The sequence below is a fragment of the Prionailurus viverrinus genome, chromosome A1, assembly GCF_022837055.1.
Source record: "Prionailurus viverrinus isolate Anna chromosome A1, UM_Priviv_1.0, whole genome shotgun sequence".
Lineage (NCBI taxonomy): Eukaryota > Metazoa > Chordata > Mammalia > Carnivora > Felidae > Prionailurus > Prionailurus viverrinus.
In genome coordinates, this window is record NC_062561.1 from 227,170,126 (window position 1) to 227,192,674 (window position 22,549).

A 22,549-nucleotide genomic window follows, 5' to 3' on the forward strand; every position below is an offset into this window, starting at 1 on the left:
TTGAGGTGACACTATTTGTATCTATGGGGTTAAATAACTGCGAAAGGCAATCTTGTGTGTCCGTTTTTAATGAAAAAAAAAATGGGGTTGCTAGAAAATGTAAACTTCCACACGTGGCTTGCATCTTTTGTGTTGGGGGACATCGATCTGAAGATGGGCTTACCAGGACGCAAGACAGGCTCCTAGAGACCCACCGAGCAGCCGGCTGGCGGGGACCTCTTCAAAGTTTTCTCCCTGGAGCCCTTTCAGCTGCTTGTGATGACTGCTGGTACTGTCCCCCCAGGGAGGGCCCCGCCGCTTCCTTTGTGACTTTGCTCAGCAGCTCCAGGGGTCCCTTGCCTGTTTCTCTCCTGGCCTGTAATCGATGACAGCCACAGGACACGCATACTGGGAGGTCATCTCTTTGGCACAAAGAGAGCTCAAGGAGTTCTTGAGATTAGTGGGGTCTGCAGAGTTTTAGTGACCCTCTTGAGATATCGGATAGCATTTGGGGAGATACCTGTGAGATTGTTCTGACTACTGTGTCAGCCACCTAGGCGGTTTTGTCTGGGCTACTTTTCTGTGATCCGCTGGGATTTGTTTGTTTGTTTGTTTGTTTTTTAATTTTTTCTGTTTGTTAGTTTCGACAAAGACCGTGTGCGCAGGGGAGGGGCAGAGAAAGAGGGAGAGAGAATCCCAGGCGGGCTCCTTGCGATCAGCGCAGAGCCCGACGTGGGGCTCGACGTCACGAGCTGTGAGACCGTGACCTGAGCCGAAATCCAGAGTCAGATGTTTAACCGACTGAGCCACCCGGGCGCCCCTCCGGCTGGGATTTTTCAACAAACCTCCTCGGGAGCTTTTTCTGCCGAGGGAAGAGGTTTGAACCCGTTTGTGTTTGCCCTTCCAAATTGCTAGAGCTCGTAGCCCATGGCAGGGTGGCCCCAGCAACAGCTGGCACTGTGTATTGCCTGTAATTTGGGGCCTTGGAGGTAAGTGGTCGCTTCTCTAGATTTCCAGTGCCTGTGGACCAACCTCTGTGGCATCCGTATGGGGAACAAGGGAGTTTGGATGGTACCATCTAAGATGCCTTCCGGTTTGCCTGGTGTCATTAGCAGGGGAGGGCAGCGCGTGGGTATTCTGTGGAAGCCTGTAGGGGGGACCCGTTGCCACTTGAAAAGCTGAGCTGTGGGCTTAAACACTGATTTAATGGGATTTATCCAGGGAAGCTGGTTTCATGCCCCCGGGGGAGGCGTTTTGCATTATGTCTTGGGTATGATGATAGGAATATTTGTGGCGGGATCTCAGAGTCCCTAAGTAAATGCTAATAGAGGACTTTTTTTTAGGTGATGTTTAGCCAGCCGGCTGTGTTATAGGTGCAGTTTTGTGGGGACTTCTAAAATGGCTCTTAAATGACATGTTTTGAAAAGTGACTTTCAGCTAATTTCAAAACAAACACTTGGATCGCAGCGGACGTTAACTGTTGAGTAAATGAGTACTGCGGGGCCGGGGGGGGCGACGGGGTGGGGGGCGGGGGGTGCATGCCAGCATCGTGTAGTAAATTATTCAGGAGCGATGCATTCCATGTGTGGACAGGGTATGTATGTTAACTAACCTCCTTATTTCCTTCCTCTCTCTCTCTCTCTCTCCTGCTCTTCCTTCCTGGTTTTGCTTAGACCTAATGGTTTCCCTGCTAGGAGTAGCTATCTTGGATTGGTGGTTTTGAACCCAGTGCTCTTAAGCTGATGTTTTGCTTTGCATGGGGTTCCAAAGAGAGCCCCAAGCGTTCCCTCGGAGCCAGACCAGGTTTGAGAGCCACCGAAGTGGTGAATTGGGGAGGGGGGAGGGAAGGGAAGGAGCCCTCGTTCCTTTGGGTGACCACCTATCCTGCTGAGGACTAGCCCGGCAAAGGAGCGCTTCCTCACCCCCCCCTGGGCCCAGAAGCCCCAATGGTGGGGCCTCCGAAGACGCCAGCTGTGCACATCTGGAGCTGGTCCCTGGGCACTGTCCAGGTTTACAAGTTCCACGGGTGTTTGATTCTGCTGTAAAGTCAGAGGTGAGAGCCTCCCTTCTGCACAGTTTTCTGTCTCACAAGGGTTTACTGGAAGTTGGCTTGGCCACTGGTGTTTGTGGCACCTGATTCGTGGGCTTTCTCTCTGCCTGTGGTTCCCTTCCTTCGTGAGCCGGTGGAGTGGAGGATGGGCTCCATTCTTCCAAGAAGGGCAGCCAGGCCAGGGGGACTGGGGGCCGGGGGGTGGTCCGCAGTTGGGCTTGGGAGCAGCATCCTGCCTCAGCTGACCTCCTGCCGGCCCTGCTTAAACCTCCTTCCCGTCCTGCTCTGTTTTATAAGAGGAGCCCCTGTGCCTGGGGTTCACCATTGAGGGGTTTTATTGCATGCATGACCTTGCTTCCGGCCATGAGTCAGGCTTTTTAACTGGGTGAGGTGGTTGGGGGAGGAGTGCCTGAATTGCGGCTGGAGTGGTTCTAGAAGGCTGGAGCGGGGGTGGGGGGGCTGCTGGACTCCATTCCTAGGAGATGTCTTCTGGTCTCTTGCTGGGAAACCTCTCCTTTGCTGGGATGAGCCTCTTCTTCCCGCTGGTCGGTTGTGGCTGCCTGGGTGTGGAAAGGGGCGCATAGGGCCTTCATTCTGGACCAGACAGGGCCTGGCATCCAGGAGTCAGGGATAAAGCTGACGAGAAGCCAGGAGAAACAGAGAGGAACGTTCCTTTAGCTTCAGGACCCAGGGCTTTGTGTTACCTGCCCCGATGGGATCGGGCCAGATTTGTCCGGCCGGCCTCAAACTTCAGCCCACCCTGGCCTGGCTTAGTCTCATCTACCCCAGTGGGGGGTCTTAACTGCAGGGCATGCCCCGCCCCCCACTTCTGTTGGCCTGTTGATTCTGCTCAAGGACGTCTTGAGAATCTCCAAGTTTTGGAGAGTCTTTTGAACGGAGGGGGGGATTAAAAGTCGATACCTCAAAATGACTTGGCTGCTGTATCGTTTTGTTTCTTGTTTTTGTAAGAACATAGTTGGAAGAAAGTCTGTTGCATTTGTGAAACAATGTTACTTGGCCTACATTTTATTGGTAAGTGGGGAGGTAGTTTTAGTCCTTTGCGGTTTCTAGAGCTTTGCTCGGGAGAGTCTGAGATTTTATTTTTTCTTGGGCCGGACAAAGGTGAATGCCTTCTTTGTTCAGTTGTGTGGGGCTGTTAATAGTTTCTGGACGGAGATTAAGTAGAGCGGGTAAGCCACTTTGCATTGTCTTAGCCTACACTGGCGCTTGGCTGATTTGCGGAAAATTGCCCTGTCACCTTGGTTTGCACCTGCCTTAGGGGAGTCCGTCCAGTTCTTCGCCCACGGGAGGCCTGCTTCCTTTGTCAACACCCCCCTACCCCAAGTGCAGGTTCCGTGTATACATCCCCCGATGAGTCCTTATGGCATCAAGCTTAAGGTTTCTATTTAAACTTTGTCCCCCTTGGACTGCAAGCTTCTGGAAGTAATCTTAGGACTGTGACTCTGGCCCCCCATCATTGTTGCTCACTCAGAGGGTGGCCCCTTCTCTTCATGGGGAATTTCTGGTTACGTGCCCACCTTCATTGTCAGGTTAGCTGGTTTAATCCCCACAGTGACCTGGGAGCTGGGTTCCTCTTCTATCGAGGAGGAAATGGAAAGCCACAGAGGTTTAATTTGTTGCAAGCCACGTGGCCAAGATGCAGGAAAGCCAGGATTCCCATTGAAGCAGTTGGACCCCCTGGATTGAACCATTGTTGGAAACCACCGAACTCCAGGCCAACCAGGAGAAAAACCCCCAACCAAGGAATATTCTACAAAATACCTGACATGCACTCCCCAAAACTGTCAAGGCCATTAAACGGGGGATGGAACGCGAGCAGCAGAGGGGCAGAGAGGCAGACTCAGATTCCGAAGCAGGCTCCAGGCTCTGAGCTGTCAGCACAGAGCCCGAGGCGGGGCCCGAACCCACGGACCACGGGATCATGACCTGAGCTGAAGTTGGACGCTCAACCAACTGAGTCACTGAGGCGCCCCAGAAATTGATTTAAAACAACAGTTAAAACCACACATCCCATTCCATTCCACAACTTGTCTGGCTTGTCACACTGTAGGTGCCCTGGTGTCCTCATGCCTCACTGGTCCTCACGGTCAGGTGCACAGGCCCACATCCTTGGGAGAGCATCTCCTTCAACTTGTCCTGAATTACCAGTGGCATTGCCGTTGGGTTGTTAGACATGCTGCCTTGTTGTTGTTGTTGTTGAGAGAGAGAGAGAGAGAGAGAGAGAGAGAGAGAGAGAGAGAGAGAAAGAGAATCTCAAGCATGCTTCCCGCCCAGAGCAGAGCCTGAACCAGGGCTCAATCTCACAACCCTGAGATCATGACCTGAGCTGAAATCAAGAGTCAGATTGTTAACCGACTGAGCCACCTAGGCACCCCATGCTACCTTTCTTAATAAGTGTCATTCTGTTTCCCAGATCTCTGTGGAACCCAAAAACATATTGAATATGGAGAGACATGAAAATGCCTTTGGTATAGGAGAGAAATAATTTTATTTAGAGAAAGTCTCAGTATATATCAAGTAGAACAAATACAGGCACTTACGTGATTTAAAAATGTTTCTGTCCTCTTCAGCCCCCACCCCCATCACTCTCCTGGTGGGTGTAGTTTGTATTGCTAAGTTATTTTTATTCTCTTCTAATTAAAAAAAAATTTAATGTTTATTTTTAAGAGAGAAAGAACATACGTGAGGGGAGGGGCAGAGAGAAAGAGAGAGGGAGACACAGAATCTGAAGCAGGCTCCAGGCTCTGAGCTGTCAGCACAGAGCCCCATGCGGGGCTTGAATTCAGGAACGGTGAGGTCATGACCTAGACCGAAGCTGGACGCTTAACCAGCTGAGTCACCCAGGCACCCCTTGATAAGTTACTTTGAAGTCTTTTGCAACTGAAAAGCATCCAAAGTTGTAATTTTGGAGAAAAGGTTGGTTTACATGGTTAAACTAGGCCTGCACGTTCTTAGATTCTCTAGCAAGGCTTTCCAAAGCCAGTTGTGAAAGCAATATGATGGCTGAAAGCCATCCTAGATGTGACCCGAAGGTGCCTGCAAGGCCCCAGATGTAGGTGCTGCCACAATGGGTCAAAGAGCCCCATGGCTTTGGAGCGTTTCCGTAAGCCATGTCAACCCCATCTCGTGTCCTCTCATGCCCTGTGTAACAGACAAGCTGGATGGTCCCTCAGCTAATTCACGTCTGAGTCCACACCTTCTAGGGAGCGTCCAGTAGGGTTTCTCAGACTTTGTACTGAAACCCTCTGCGGTCCATCATGTCTGTGAACAGCACTGTTCTAGCAGATGGCGCGTGCATTTGCTGGGCACTGAGCAGAGCACTCGGGTAGGGTTTTCGATTGAGAGTGAATTAATTAATTCTTCATCCTCCCTGAGGATGTCCAGCCCTGTTCCAGGTGCTGGAGATTCAACAGCAAGTAAAACCAACCCATTCCTGCCTCCTGTTCATACTCATGACCTAAAACCTGTCCTACATCAAACAGTCAAAGCACTGAAATAACTCTGGTTTTGATGTTCTGGGGAAGGCATATAAAAACCGGTTGTGGTCATCGGTGTAAGTTTCTTGTTGAGTCAGTTGCCTTCTGGATGTCTCCCGAAAGTCATGACATTCATGCATTTACAAAGATGGCAACTGATACCTCTCTGGGAAAGCTACTCAATGAAAAGCAGTTGTAAACCGAAAAGGCTTTCTTGACGTATGTATGGGGTGAGGGAGGCCGGGGGTGTAGATGGCCGTGGGGTAGTTGGATCCAGGGAGGGAATGAAGTCAGAAGTGATTCCTCCTGGATTTCTGGTTGGCCTTTCTTCCTCTCCTCTTTGATTTGCAGCGTAATTCCCATTTCCTACAATCCACCTCCTGAAGCACACAATTCAGTGGTTTTTAGCATGTTCACTAATTACTCGTGCAAGTACGTTAGTATATATTAATACTAGCATATACGAGTACTTGCACAACTGTCACTGCTGATTCCAGAAGGTTTTCACCACCCACAAAAATAAAACAAACCCCCAAACCCCCACATGTATTAGCTATCCCTCCCCAATCCCAGTCGCTACCTTCACCCAGCCTTAGGCAGCCAGCCGCCTGCTTTCGACGTCCATGGATTTATCTTCGAGACATTTCACGGAAATGGAATCAGGCAACGTGTGGTCCCTTGTGGCTTCTTCCCCTTGCCACGATGTTTTCGGGCCTCATCCACGTTGTAATGTGATCCTTTGCATCACTGAACGATCTTCCATTGAATGGATGGGGCACACATCGAAAAATCTATTCATCAGTTGATGGGCTATGAGGGTTATTTCCACTTTGGGGCTGTCGTGAATAAGGCTGCTGTGGACACTCGTATACAGGTTTTGATGTGTGCATGTATATTTTCATTTCGCTTGGTTATATGCCTCAGAGTGGGATTCTTGGGTCATATGGAAGCATTATGTTTACCCTTTGGAGGAACTGCCAGTCTGTTTTCCAGAGCAATTGTGCCATTATGCCTTTTGACCAACAGTGTATGTGGGTTCTAGTTTCTCTGAATTCTTGCCAATATATAATCTGCCTTTTTGATTGATTGAGATTCTTTAAAAAAAATTTGGGGGGGGGGTGCCTGCGGGGCTCAGTCGGTTAAGCATCCGACTTCGGCTCAGGTCAGGATTTCACAGTCCGTGAGTTCGAGTCCCATGTCGGGCTCTGTGCTGACAGCACAGAGCCTGGAGCCTGCTTTGGATTCTGTATCTCCCTTTCCCTGACCCTCTCCCATTCATACTCTGTCTCTCTCTGTCTCAAAAATAAATAAACATTAAAAAAAATAAAAAAACATTTAATGTTTATTTTTGAGAGAGAGCGAGAGCGTGGATGCTTGTAAACCAGCGCGAGCATTAAGTGGGGGAGGGGCAGAAAGAGAGGGAGACACAGAATCCGAAGCAGGCTCCAGGCTCTGAACTGTCAGCACAGAGCCCGATGCGGGGCTCGAACCCATGAACCGCGAGATCACGACCTGAGCTGAAGTCGGACGCTTAACCGACCGAGCCACCCAGGCGCCCCGATTAGATTCTTTTTTTAAGCACCTTTTAATTCAGGAAGTATGATTGTATGAAAAATAACTTTTTTGAAATTTAATAAAATTCTGCAAAGGAATCACTGTGTGTGCCACAGAAGTGAGAGATAGCTGTGTTAAGTTTATTTATTTCCTACTGTGTTCTTGGTTTATTTGTTTTTAGGAAATGCTGACAAAGTCCTGTTCCAAGTAAGTTGGAGGGGTTTTCTTCCCCCTAAAAATAGATAGCAGCCAGGACAGGATTTCATTAAGATGATCCTGTCAGTTTTTATCTGTAGGGTTTTTTGTTTTTTGTTTTTTGTTTTTAATTATTCTGGTCAAGATTAGGAAAGGGCCATAAACTCTAGGGAGTAAGTGGTAAAGGATGTCTGGTATTCTATTCCATGAAGAGTACAAGCGTCTTGTGATGGTCTCTTATTACCCCTTCTGTTCTGTATCTCGTCCTGTTTCCCCTGGAAGGAAGAATGGAATTCAGTTTTAAGTCCCTTAGGGAGGATTTCTCAGTAGTGTTTGAGAGTTCTTAGCACCGGAACAGATTTCTGCATTTTATAAAATCTACGCGTCCTTTCTTCCATTTGCTCCTTTGTCTCTCTTGTCTTGGTCTCCTTGTAATTATTATTTCCTTTGGAAGAGAGTCGATGGGGAAGGTATTAGAACAGGAAAACTTTCTCTTGGATACGTTGTAAGCTCTCGGGGGCAGCAGCGATTTTGTTTCTGCTGAACCTTTCATAGTGCCTGGTACATAATAGGGGCCTCAAAAGATGTTTATAGGATGAATGGACTTGTGGGTGGGTGGATGGATGGATGGCCTTATGGATTAAGTGACTTATACATAGATGAATAAATTTCAGGTGTACTAACTGATTGCTTAGTGCTGGTTTGTTTTCTTTTAAACGTGTGTTGGCTGTGTGATAAACGATTAACTAACGGATGGACTAGTTTGATTTTTGTTCCTTGGATTCTCAGTGTTTGAGATTAGCTCAGCAACTTGGAGATGTCTCATTACCCTCAGATTTAAATGGTTTCTGAGATAATTTCGAGTCAGTGTAGTTTAAAAGAGCAACCGAAAAGCCACTTTAAGGGGGTGCCTGGCTGGCTCAGTCACTAGAGTGTGCAACTCTTAATCCGCAGGGTCATGAATTCTGTCCACGTGTTGCGTATGAGAGATTGCTTAAAAAATAAAATCTTGGGGCACCTGGGTGGCTCAGTTGGGTAAGCGTCCGACTTCGGCTCAGTTCATGATCTCACTGTTCGTGAGTTCGAGCCCCGTGTCAGGCTCTGTGCTGACAGCTCGGATCCTGGAGCCTGCTTGGGATTCTGTGTCTCCCTCTCTCTCTCTGCCCCTCCTCCACTCACACTCTGTCTCTCTCTCTCTCTCTCTCTCTCTCAAAAATATTAAATTTTTTTTTTAAATCAAATTAAATCTGGGCGCCTGGGTGGCTCAGTCGGTTGGGCGTCTGACTTCAGCTCAGGTCATGATCTCACAGTCCGTGAATTCGAGCCCCGCGTCGGGCTCTGTGCTGACAGCTCGGAGCCTGGAGCCTGCTTTGGATTCTGTGTCTCCCTCGGTCTCTGCGCCTCCCCTGCTCATGCTCTGTCTCTCTCTGTCTCAAAAATAAACATGAAAAAAAAATTAAATTTTTAAAAAAAGCCATCTTAAGGAATTGTAAAGAAGGTAGAAAAAAATAGAATATAAAATCAGGGCTGAATCGGTTGGCAAGGTCGGAACCCTGTAACCGTGGCATGAACGCTTGATAGCATCACATGTTCATAATTGAGGCATCTTGCTCTTCAGCACCATTTGCTCGGTTTTGACTTTGAATCGAGAGTGGGGGATACCAATGAGCCTTTGTACCTGTATCTGGGGAAGAGTGAGCAAAGGTTAGTTTTTTCCTGGACGGTTTTCTTCTTTTCCTTGCTTTTTACCTCCTGTCATGTGTGTATTTTTCATGTGATCCTCTGCAAGGAAGCTGCCGTCCAGGTAGCCGATGGCGGTAACAGAGTTTGACCCTCTGGGCAGGACAACAGGAAAAAATGGGAGTGCCTCATGATTCTTGGCAGGTGGGGGCATGGGATCCTATCTAAAGACATGGGACGGATTGTCTGTGAACTTTGCATCGTGAATGCCCACGTTCCTCTCTTTGCAGCCATACTGTTAAAGATGTGCTTGAGTTGTTTGAGACACTACATGTCTACCTATGGGTCTCAGGCCCATAGGTGAGGCCAGGAAATGATGTTAATAATGACGGGGATGATGTAGCTGAAAGTCACAAATATAATGTACATACACACAGCTGGCATACATTTCTTATAAAAATATACAGTACTTCAGCAATACCCTCAAGGAGTTGGGTCGGCCTGTCTGTGGAGTTACTTAACCCTTGTGGCAAAATCTTAGGGTTCGGGGGGACGGGGGTGGATTGTGTCTCTGAGTCTGAAGCAGAACGTCAGCAACACGTTTTCCTCTGGAATCCAGTGGCCCATCAGCTCTGGTGGGCGTACGATGGTCGTCGGGGTTGCCCGTATGGAAAACGAAAGGCGTCGCCATTCCACAGCCAGCGGTAAAGCGGGACAGACTTGGGGTCCTCAAGCCACATGTTTCCATCATCACGGGCTGTATGCTCACCGTTTCTCTCTTGAGCCCCCCCTTGATTCCCTGGCCCTCCTCAGCAGCCGGGGCAGGGTGTGGAGCAGTGGCCTCGGCCCCTGGTTGAATTCTGCGTCCTTTGGGACATGAGCCTAATGCCACCCGGGTTCCGCTTAGAGCCTGGTTGCGGCGAGCCTCTTCGGAATCTGGTACGGTTGTTCAGAAGTGATTGCCAGCCTCAGGTCCGAGCCCCTGCAGTCACGAGGGGAGGCAATGAGCCCGAGATCACTCACCCCGTGGGCCCCACACTGTGCGTGCTGTGTGGCCAGGGCGTGGGGAGACCGCCCGCCGCTGCGGGGATGCTAGGACACCGTGGTCTCCCCGGCCTCTCCACCGCATTTCCAGGCCCCCTCCTGGGCCACCTCTGGAGGGGAGGCGGTGTAGACTTCACCTTCCCCGTGTGTTTCTAATCTGCGGGCTCTGCCCCCTCTGCTGTGTCCGTGCCGCGTTTCCCACACTCGTTTTGTACACGGGCTTCTGCTCCTCTCTTCATTCCTGTCTGCACCGTCTCCAAGCTTTCTGGCAAGTTTTGTGTTGGGGTTTGTGAGCACAGAGGACAGGTTTTTGTCTGTACAGTTCAAGCGTCAAAAGTCAGCTGTAATTCACATGAAAAACAAAACAGACTGGACGGAGGGAGGAAAAGGAGAGCGTCCCTCTAACCCCATCATCAAGCCGTCTGCCTCCCGGACCTCTTTCCTTATGTCTGTCCGGCACTTGGCAGGCTCTCACCGCCCCCTCCCTTCTGTACGCACCTGCTCTAATGTCACCAGAAATTAGATCTGTCCCAGGTCTGCTGTATCTGGGGCTGATCCTACTCTGGGAGGTGGTGGAAATTCTTAGAATGTAGACAATGGAGTCTGCTTTCAATTAGGTCACGGACGATGAGTGGCTTTTAAAAACTCTAATTTGGCTGTGGCTCCAGAACTTTGTATGACTCTGGCTTGGTGGTTTCCAGCTAAGACAGTCCCCTCACCCCCTAGAAGTAATTACCTCGACCAAAATGTCGCGAGTGCCGAGTTGAGGAGCTCGCATTAGCATTTGGTCTGTTATAAAAGCCATGTGTCTTTTAAGGTGGATTGGAATAGAAGGATTAAAAAAAAAAAATATGTTGAAGAGTTGTTTCTACTTCCAGTGGAAAAACCATTGACTGTGAAACAGGAGGGATTTCGTTCATATGTGGAATCTAACCCCTACCCCACCCCCCAAAAAAACAACATAGATACAGAGGGCAGTTCAATGGTTTGTGGGGGGCAGTGGGGGGAGATGGGAGAAGTAGGTAAAGGAGGTCAAAGGGCACAAACTTCTAGTTAGAGTTAAGTCCTAGGAATGTAACGTACAGCATGGCGACCATAGTTGATAATACTGTATCGTGTATTTGAAAGTTCCTAAGAAAGGAGATTTTCCAAGTTCTCATCACACAAAAAACTTGCAACCATGTGTGCCGATGGACGTTAACTAGACTTACTGTGTTTATCATTTCATAATATATGCAAATATTGAATCCATACACCTGACGCTGATGTCACGTGTCAAATATATCTCCATTTAAAAAAATGGAGAAAAAGTACCATTTAAGTCCTTGATACTATGATATGTTATCTACATCCAGTTTCTGGAATTCAGTATCGTCAGGAGCAGGGTCCCCTGGCCCCTGCCCTGCGCCCGACTTCGACATTAGACACCTTAGAAGATGCCAGGTTAGAGGGGCACCCAGGTGGCTCAGTCGGTCAAGCATCCGACTCTTGGTTTTTGGCTCAGGTCATGATCCCGGGGTCGTGGGATGAAGCCCCTCATCAGGGAGTGTGCTGGGTGTGGAGCCTGCTTAAGATTCTCTCTCCCCCACCTCTCCCCCCCCGCCCCTCCCCTATTCGTGTTCCTCTCATTCAAAAAAAAAAAATCATTGCAGGCAAAAGAACAGAACTTTCCTTTGGCTGCTGCATTTACTACAGATTTAAATAGCCATATTGATGTAGCCGTTACAAAATTATTTGTCCCCTTTGTCTTTAAAAAAATACCAAATTTTGGGGCGCCTGGGTGGCGCAGTCGGTTAAGCGTCCGACTTCAGCCAGGTCACGATCTCACGGTCCGTGAGTTCGAGCCCCGCGTCTGGGCTCTGGGCTGACTGCTCAGAGCCTGGAGCCTGTTTCCGATTCTGTGTCTCCCTCTCTCTCTGCCCCTCCCCTGTTCATGCTCTGTCTCTCTCTGTTCCAAAAATAAAAAAAAAAAAAAAAAAAAAAACTTAAAAAAAAAAAAAAATACCAAATTTCCAAACACATTGTGATTTTATGGTGTAGGTTCTTAGAGAATCCTGAAGTGTAGCCCTTGCCACAGTCCAAGTAAGCACTTACAAGAGAAAAGTAGGTGTGTGCTCTGTTCTGGGTCTAAGGCTCAGTTGTGTGTTTGGGTAAAGAATGTTCTCTTTTCTGTGACTCTGTAATTAGAACATGCCACACAGCATGGTATTTACAGCCCATCATCATTATCTCTTTTTAGGGTTGTTTCCCTACCTTATTTTTGAACTTAAGTGTTTTCAGAGTTCAGAAGAGAAAATCATTTTTAAAACCAGAAGAGAAATGCGGTAGTTTTGAAAAGGGTGACAGTAGGTTGAAATCTGTGCTGGCGATTTTACCTTCGTTAGCTTAAAGTAGGGATCAGCAAACTGTGTGTGCGTCAAGGGCCAGGAGGTCACAATTCCAGGCGACTTCGCGTGGCCACGGTCAGGGGGAAAAGCCGGATAAAATTCCTTGCCCAGGGAGGAGGCACTCCAGGTCGGCAATAGGCGGGAGATTAAGAATTATCTTCCAGGGTGAGGGGCTAATACCTGAGCATCATGAGACAACGATACACTCTACCCCAGGCTTCTCTTTCGTTTGGGCAAGTCTCCAGCGTGGCCGCTTAGCCCCCTTGTTGACATTAGTAGAGAGCAGGGGCTTGAATTCAACACACATCTTCGGAGTTTTCACTCAGCCCTTACCCTGAATCTTTATGGGTGTGTGTGTGTGTGTGCATGTGTGTGTATGTTTCTTGGTCTCTCATTGCCCAGTTACAGAGACGCGATTGGGTTTTTCCCATTATAGAATGCTTAAGAATGTGCGTGTACAATTGGGAAGTATATAGGTTTGGAAATTAACTTTTCCTAATGATTTGAAATCACCAAGGTTTAATTGCAGACAATAAAATTCACCAATGACATGTCCACATTTGAAGGGGCTGTGGTGTATCTATACAGCTGCAAGGTTATCCACACGATCCAGCTTTCTAATTGTTCCGTCACCCCCGGGCTCCCTTTTTCCACATTCGTGCTCAGTGTCCCTCCCACACTTGGCTCCGGGCAGCTTTTCCTTTGCTTTCTGTGTCCACGGATTTGCCTTTTCCAGAAATGTCATGTAAATGAAACCCTACACTATGAACTGTTTTGTGTGTGGCTTTTTTCACTTAGCATAATGTTTCTGAGATCCGTCCTTATTGATTATTCTGTCAGTGGCTTCTTGTTTTGTTTTTTTTATTACTGAAGAGTTCCATTGCATGGATTCATTACATTTTGTCTCTATACCAGTTGATAGTCATTTGAATGATTTCTAGTATTTGGCCATTAAAAATGCTGCTACAAATATTTGCACGCACGACTTTTGAAACATTTCTTTCAAGGAGGTAGATCTCTAGGGTCAATTGTTGAAACCTGGGGTAAGATTGTGGTTAGTTTTTTTTTTTTTTAAGTTTTATTTATTTTTGAGAGAGAGAGGCGCAGGTGAGAATCTGAAGCAGTCTCCACACCGTCAGCACAGAGCCTGATGCAGGTCTCACGCTCAGAAACTGCGAGATCGTGACCTGACCCAATGTCAGACGCTTAACTGACTGAGCCTCCCAGTTGTGCCCCAAGATCGTGTTTAGCTTTTTAAGAAACTTCCAAACCGTTTTCTAAATGGGGGTACCATTTTACATCCTCCCTAGTTTCTCCACATCCTCACTAACACCGATAGTATTTTTTTTAATCCTATCCAGAAAATCGTTTGTTGGTGATGGAAAATGGAACCCCTAGGAACCTCACTTTTGAAGAAGGGATGGTATTACTTGCCTCCTTATCTTACAGGATTGCTCTAGATCAAAGGAGATGGGAACTTTTGAGCAAGTGCTTTGTATGGTAAAAAAATGTTACCGGTGATTGATTATGCGCAGGAAAATTTTTAGCTATTAAACTTGACACATATCCGTCTCAGAGATCAGGATGGAAACTTGTCCAAGTTTTAATAAAATGTGTATGTTATGATCAAACTTTTAAAGACAGTTTTAAACTCCAATTGTGAGCTTTCTCCATATGCTAGGTTGCCATATTGTACATTATCAGCCTTATTTAACAATGACAGAATATAATGACTTGCATATGGTGGGCAAACTTTTCTTCCCCACTCCAACTTGGATGGTCTGGTAAATGTCTGCCTGTGACTTCATTTTTAAATGCCTGTGGGTGACCTCTTTACTGGACCTGGGCATATGTGTTCTATTCGAATAGAATGGAAGCAGAACATTCGGGGGCTCAGAGAAACCACCCAGAACAATCTATGGAAAAATACCTACTTTGGTTTTGCTTTGCAGGTCTGATTTCATGAACATTGCCGGTGTAGGCTTTTCCAAGGAACAAAGGGAACGTTTTACATGCATTTCCCTTCCTACCTGTGACAGACAGCTGCTGTCTGTAGGTCTAGTAGAACTGGCCATGAGCTTCCGATTGGCAGTCTGGGCGGATTTCCTAGAACTTGCTTATGAGCAGCTCTTCACACCTGTTGAAAAAGACCTTTGGACTAAGGAAGGTGAACTGTGTGTTTGGTCATGTAGGACTGTGTCAACAGAGGGCTTTATGGTACCTTCACCTGAGAAGGTAGGAGGGACCACCGCAGCCAGTGAAAGAGTCTGCATGCCGTATAGCCTCTGGAAGTCGGGAGGTTTGTGTTCATCCTTGTGACAATTTATGTGAGTTCGGCAATGTCTCGTGACGAAATATCGGATTCGTACCAGACAGACAATTTTTAAAAATAACTGTTTTTAATATTTATTTTTGAGAGGGACAGAGGGTGAGAAGGGGAGGAACAGAGAGAGAGAGAGACACACACACACACACACACACACACACACACACACACACAATCGGAAGCAGGCTCCAGGCTCTGAGCTGTCAGCACAGAGCCTGACACGGGGCTCAAACTCACTAACTGTGAGATCATGACCTGAGCCGAAGTCGGATGCTTGAACAACTGAGCCAGCCGCCCCTGACAGACAATTTTAATAATCGGGCAGCACATGAAATCCATTTTGATGTAAGAAAAAAAAAATAGTGCAGGTGACGGTTCTAGCAAGCAATGCTTTTGGACTTAGGACTTGGAGGGTGGAGGAACGACTGTGGTTTATGATTTCATGATTGTACCTAATGAGTAAAAGTTCTCACTTTATTTATAGAACTTTGAAAGTTTCCATTTGAATGTGTGTGTGTGTGTGTGTGTGTGTGTGTATGTGTGTGTGTGTGTGTGTGTGTAGGTATCTCAGAACTTTAAAATGTTGCAGTCTCTGATGTGTAAATTAAATGGGATAAAGATGGGGTGTCTGGATGCTCAGTCAGTTAACCGTCTGACTCATGATCTCAGCTCAGGTCTTCATCTCAGGGTTGTGGGTTCAAGCCCCATGCTGGGCGTGAAGCCTACTTTAAAAAAAAAAGGGGGGGGGCACTTGGGTGGCCCAACTGTTTGCATGTCCGGCTCTCGGTTTTGGCTCAGGTAGTGATCTCAGGGTCCTGGGATCAGGCCCTTTGGCAGTGTGACACTTACTTCATTCTCTCTCTGTCTCCCTCTGCTCCTCTCCCCAACTTGCACACGCATGCTCTAATATATATATATATATATATATATATATATATATATATATATATGTATATATATATACATATGTATACGTATATATGTATATATACGTATACATGTGTGTGTATATATATATATATACATATATATATGTATATATATATATATAAAATGGGGCATCTGGTTGGCTAAGTCAGTAGAGACTGCAACTCTTGATCTCAGGATCATGAGTTCAAGCCCCATGTTAGGTATAGCGATTACTTAGATAAATAAATCTTAACAAAAATAAGAAGATGAAAACAATATTTCAGGCACTTAGAAGTCTTTATCTAGGTCATTACAGATGGTGTGGTTTCGGTATGGAGTGATATTTGACAGGACAGTCTTAGAGGATGCCAGGAGTAAATATTCCTTCTTGAAGCAGCTGCCTGCTGATAAATCGGGAGGGACAGGCAGTTGTAAGTGTCATTCTTGGCGTTCCCTGTGTCTCAGCCCAAACCGCCAATCAGAGGTATGTGACTGACGCATGCGGAGATGGGAACTTCTCCCACTTGATGTTCTGTGTGTTCTTTTTTTTAAGTTTATTTATTTACTTTAACATTTATTCATTTTTGAGAGAGAGAGCATGAGCGGGGGAGGGGCAGAGAAAGAGGGAGACACAGAATCCGAAGCGGGCTCCAGGCCCTGAGCGGTCAGCACAGAGCCCGATGTGGGGCTCGAACTCACATACCGTGAGATCATAAACTGAGCCAGAGTTGGCCGCTTAACCGACTGAGCCACCCAGGCGCCCCATGATGAACTTAATTCTATATTATTTATCCCCTACCAGCTCTATCAAGAAGCCAGTTGTAGTCCCTTAAACTGCAAGCTGAATAAATTATAAGTAACATATTTTAAATATTTCACTTAACATTTGAAATCAAAACAAATTAAGTAGACCAATAAAATGAGGTTAAAAGTTCTAGAAAAAGCTGTTCGATGTAAATACCATTTTTTTTTATCACATGAAGTTTTTTTTAATGTTTATGCATTTTTGAGAGAGAGAGAGAGAGAGTGAGGGAGCATGAGCTTGTGTGCACCAGTTGGGTAGGGGCCGAAGGGGGCTAGGGGCAAAGGATCCGAAGTGGGCTCCAAGCTGACAGGAAAGAGCCCGAGGTGGGGCTCAGACTCCTGAAGTGTGAGATTGTGACCTGAACCAAAGTCAGATGCTTAATCGACTGAGCCACCCGGGCGCCCTTGTATGTGCCGTTTTGAGAGATAACTTAGGTATAGCATTTCCACATTAACACATTGTGTCCTAAGGGTGTGCTCGTTTACTGTCAATTTTGTTGGGATTGAGGACACTGAACTCAGTTGAAATAACTTCATGCGGTCAGTGTTTCATTCCATCACGTGGGCGTACAGCATAGCGATAATTCTTTACAAATTGACCGGTAACCCCCCCAGTGATTCCTTCAGACTTTTATCACTGGTTCTTAGAAACAAGTGGTTCTCATGTTGTGAAATCAAAGGAAGAGGAAATTCATCATTGGAAAGGTAAATACTATGCTTGTTTCATTTGTCCAGTGGGGAAACAGAAGATGGAAATAAAATCAACACCAAAAAAAAAAGCACCCTGGGTTAACACTGGGATCTGGAAGTTGCTGTCTTGAGCGCTGGAGTTCTAGCAAACTTGTCACCTGTGGATTGGGTTCTGATCTTTACTAAAACTTTAGTCCCTCCCTTGGAGAGTTCATCTGACACTTAGATCTGGTAGCAGCCGGAAGTCAGTGGGGTGTTCTGATGCCCTCCTTGTGGGCACGTGTGTGGGGCGTGGCCCTGGGAAGATGGGAGCCAGCAGGTCCCAAAGAGTCTTCATCACGAGGTGCAGCATTGTCACGACCTGGTTAAACTTGTTTCTGGAACCCGACTGCCCGGGTCAAGTGCTCTCTATCTTGTGATGCTGGGCTAGTTGCTACTATGCCTTCAGGCCTTCACTTCTCCGACTTGACTTTGCCAACAGTGGCTGCCTCGGGGGGGCGTTCGTGAGGGAAACCGAGATCGTCCACGTAAAGCGCTTGTATCTCGGCAGCACGGGGCTACCGTTTTCTCCTTCCCTCCTCCGCATTCTCTGGTGGGACACCGGGTCACGCTTGGGGTCTAGTGAAGGCTGGGGACGATGCTTCCCGGGGAGCCATTCTTGTCTGAGAAAAACATTTCCTTCTTGAAACCTTTTTTTTTTCTCCCCCGCAAAGGAATGTCGTAGTCAGTAATTTCGAGAGTGGTGATTTGCCACGAAACACAGTCCAAACTCCTAGTTCAATCCTGTGTGTTTTGTTTACAGGGGACACGGGTCTGGCTGAGAGAAAATGGCCAGCATTTTCCGAGTACTGTCAATTCCTGCGCAGAGGGCGTCGTCGTCTTCCGGACAGACTATGGTCAGGTGAGCTTGACCTGCAGCCTTCAGGGTGCCCGTGCTCCACCTCCCGGGGTTGTCTTCCACTAGAGCATGCATGTTCGCTGCCCCCACCCTCCATACCTTAAAGAGTTGTTTCTAAGTGGGAACACCAAATCCCGGAAAGAATGTGTAACATACACCGTCGCGTGCGAGATGCAATCCAATTCTCCAAATGGAACACACACGGTGTTCTAGCCAGTGCAGGGCAGAAAAGCGCTAGACTTGGCTGATTCTCTCCCCCGGGAATCCCGCCAAAGGATCCAGAAGGACAGGGGTGCAAGCATTTGAGAAAAGTTGCCCAATTATTGATACGTGCATCTTGGTTTCATTTCCACTTTCCCTTAAAATTCTGAGATTCCTGAGAGGGTTGGAAATAACCCGTCTGCCAGTGAGAATGTGGGCTGCTTCTGGTTCCCGGTTCTTTAGTGTAACATGAAGGCTGTAGTATCACTGAAAACAGACAGGTGAATTCAGAAACCGAATATTACATTTGGGCAGTTGCGAAAGGAGGCTGGTGTCTCTATTTTATAAAGGAAACTAATTTGAATGCTACAGAGGGAGCCCTTTAAGACCTCTGCTGGAGGGGTGTTGGCTGGGGGGATGGGCTAGATGGGTGATGGTCATTCGGGGGGCACTTGTTTGGGATGAGCATTGGGTGTGATGTGTAAGCGACAAATCACTAAATTTTACTCCTGAAACCATTATTACACTATATATTCATTACCTTGGACTTTAAAAAAAAAAAAAAAAGGAATAGAGGTTGATGTAGTCTTAAGAAGGCTACACTGAATATCCTGAAAATCAGGGCAGAGGGCAACTATTCAGCAAACGATTGTAAAATAGCAAGCAGTTATTTGGTAAGTGACAGTAAAAATCGCTGTTAGTTTAATTGTAAAATAGGAGAGGTGTCACAGTGTTTGTATCCCAAGTCGATGACTTGGATGAAACTAGGTTTTACCCAGGGGTAAACTTCAAAAGAAAAACTTGGAAAAGCATATGGTTACTTAAATCAAAATGGAAATGCACTCCTGTTTTATCTGCCTCTGTCAGGTCTTGAATACGGTCTTTGTCCAAAAACAACCTACTTGTTTTACTACTATATTCTAAGTATATCAGTACGACCAAAGGACTCAAAAAAAAAAAAAAAAAAGATTTAAGACCTGAAGAGAGAAGGGGGTCATAATGCCCAGTATTTAAAGCTCACAGGTTCTGAATCTGGTCTGCAAGGTTGTTGAGAACAAAAGCTTCGGTGTCAGTGTTGAGTTGATTAAGGCCAGGGGGCTGCTCGCGTATCGAAACTTCTCAGAGATCGTCCACTTGGTACGTTTCTCATTTCTTGGCTTGATAAACAGCGATGTTCCTGGGCTGTTTTGCGGTTCCTCAGTTTCTTTCTCATCTGAGACTCTTGAATAGTTGCTCAGCATTCGGTGGTAAAGACCTAGCTGTGTTTCGTAGGTGTGGATTGCGGGGAACGGACAGAGACGGCCAATGGATCCCGTGTCTGACGGTCACGGCCAGCGTGGATGCCGTGCTGCTCCCCGGGCTGGTTGCTTTCTCATCACATTCTCGGGTTGTACAGTATGATCTGTAAACTAAGGACAGGCTAAGTGACTTTTGCCCAGCTTTGGGTCACGCACTGCTTCAGTGTTTCCAATCCCACGCAGAGCTGGTCTGCCTCTGTCTGTCTTGCCATTATCCTGTCCCTCTTCCCTTCCTACTTCCTCCAGATGAGAATTCCCTTCCTTGTAGCTTCTGTGCCTACTTCTTAAGATGATGTGGAAAAGGAGAACAGTGTTTAAACAGTGCACCTGACTTGATGTAACTCGGTTCGTGAAAGTGTCGTGAAATAGATTTTTAGTAGAATTTTCTTTTTTTATGGACTTATTTTTTGATCCCAAAGAGAATTCTTTTTTTTTCTTTTTTTTTACGTTTATTTTATTTTTGAGAGAGACCGATCGACAGAGTGCGAGCGGGGGAGGGGAAGACACAGACTCCAGAGCAGGAGTTCTCCAGCTTTTTGTTTTTTGTTTTTTTTTAACGTTCATTTATTTTTGAGAGAGACACAGAGTGTGAGCGGAGGAGGGGCAGAGAGAGAGGGAGACACAGAATCCGAAGCAGGCTCCAGGCTCTGAGCTGTCAGCACAGAGCCTGACACGGGGCTCGAACCGGGGAGATCATGACCCACGTCAGATGCTTAACTGACTGAGCCACCCCTCTCCACCTTTACCTAAAGCCCTCCGTCAGACCCCAGTGAGCAGAGGTGGCATGGGCTGGTCAGGCCAGTAGTTCTGGTCACTGTTGACAGTATTTAGGGATTGTGGGCTTAGAAAGAACTAAACCAGAATAACATGCACTTAAACATGAAAGCAGCTCTCAACTTTGACTTCTAATCTTCCTTCCATCGGGCATCAAATACTTGGTCTTGGATTGTCCACTCTGTCATTCCCAAGTATAATTAGCTTGGAGATTTGTGTAGGAATTACAGGGTTTAAGATACAAGAAGAGTGACATGAGATGGAAAGAACTGGGTTCAGACCAGGATCAAGAATTGAGAGTGGCGGAGGACTCTAGTATCTTTCTTTCCTGACCGACTTCTTCCTCTCCCCACATCCCAAGTTTGCTGTGGGACATATGGGTGTGTTCACCAGGGATTAGGGCAAGTTCATGAACTGGTTCTGGTCCCCAGGACAGGAACAGCTATTCCTTAACTGGGCAGGGACAGATTCTGGAAGGAATCAGGGTCAAAGACACAGAGCGTGGCCTTGTCCTGGTCAAGCCTGACTATGGTAACTTTGGAAGGTATTGGCTGAGAGAGAGAGAGAGAGAGAGAGAGAGAGAGAGAGAGAGGAGAAGAGAGACAGGATCCAAAGCAGGCTCTACACAGACAGCAGAGAGCCAAATGCGGGGCTCAGACTCACCAACTGAATGGTGAGATCATGACCTGAGCTGAAGTCGGAGGCTTAACCGACTGAGCCGCCCAGGTGCCCCAGTTTTTCCTGCATTTTTAAAAACAATTCTAGTGACATTTTTGTTACTAAAACGTGAACTCTCCCAACAGCCTAGGAAACTACTAGTTCGCCCTCTCATACTTCACGGGAATCACCTTGGCGGTCTTCTTCAGATGCACATTCGGATTGACAGGTCTGGGGTGGGGTCTGACGGAGGGCTTTAGGTAAAGGTGGAGAGGGGTGGCTCAGTCAGTTAAGCATCTGACGTGGGTCATGATCTCCCCGGTTCGAGCCCCGTGTCAGGCTCTGTGCTGACAGCTCAGAGCCTGGAGCCTGCTTCGGATTCTGTGTCTCCCTCTCTCTCTGCCCCTCCTCCGCTCACACTCTGTGTCTCTCTCAAAAATAAATGAACGTTAAAAAAAAACAAAAAACAAAAAGCTGGAGAACTTTCCTTTGGCTTCCAAAGCTCTTCCCTTCGCTTTGCTCTGTGCCCTCCCTTCCTAGGATCTTTTCACCCCGAGCATGGCCGGGTTGGGCCAACTGCCACAAAATGATGCTCGAGTGGACCGCAAAGCAGTTTCTGAGTCCTGTTTGGTGTGGGAAGCCCAGCAGAGCCATGTGTGACTAAAATCCTCAAGTGGGACCTCACGGACCCTGGCTAGGGGATGATAATAGTGTGTCGTTTTTGGTGAGAGCACCGAAGGGCACGTTCTCTGATTTCATTGAGTCGCTGAGAATTGTGTGCGCGTGCTCAGCTTTTTTTTTTTTTTTTTTTGCCAGGGAGATAGTTTTACTGTTAACTTAAAATTTCATTCCACACTAAAATTTAAACTACTGTAGGTTGGTCCAGGGAATAGAGAGGACCAGAATGTTCCCATTTGATTTATAACTTCTGCTCTCCTTGCTGGGAAGTATTTGCAGATGGAAAAAGAAATGTGCAAGAGACATGCTAACAGGCTTTGTTGAAACATACGCATAGTTGTGGCCTGTGGAGGACGCAGTGCGCATGGGCAGGTTAGCACTTGCCCTGAAAGTTACTTACAAGCATACGCTGTTTTATTGCACTTTGTTTTGCTGAGCTTTGCAGTGCTGTGGGTTGTTTTTTGGGGTTTGTTTTTCTTTTTTAGTGTCTTCTTTTGTTTTTCGTTGTTTGTTTTCAGATTGGAGGTTTGTGACAACCCAGCGTCAGCAAGGCTGTTGGTGACATTTTTCCAACAGCATTTGTTCGCTTTGTGTCTCTGTCACATTTTGGTAATTCTTGCGAGTTTTCAGACTTCTTCATTTTCCTGTTTGTTACGGTGATCCGTGATTCTGACTCCTTGAAAGCTTAGATGATGGTTAGCATTCTTTTAGCAAGTATCTGTACATTCAGGTATGTATGTTATCTTTTAGGCCTGTCGCCTTCATAGATTGTGGTAGTACAGTCACTTCTTGGCCTGGTGGCTACCACAGTGTAGTGTAAACTTAACTTTTGTGTGCATCGGGAAACCAAAAAATTCATTTGAGTCACTTTTTTTGCCATGTTCAATGTGCTGTGGTGGTCTGGAACCGAACCTGCGATCTCTCCGAG

The 22,549-nt window shown here is 46.9% G+C and overlaps 1 protein-coding gene across 1 annotated transcript in view; it reads left to right on the forward strand.

Annotated features, from left to right (window-relative positions):
• The window catches only part of MYO10 (myosin X), a 227,509-nt gene that overhangs the window by 31,509 nt on the left and 173,451 nt on the right, over positions 1–22,549 (forward strand). Inside the window, exon 2 of the mRNA XM_047860033.1 lies at positions 17,918–18,016. Coding sequence (XP_047715989.1) covers positions 17,918–18,016 — 99 coding nt within the window. The remainder of the gene's footprint in view (positions 1–17,917; positions 18,017–22,549) is intronic.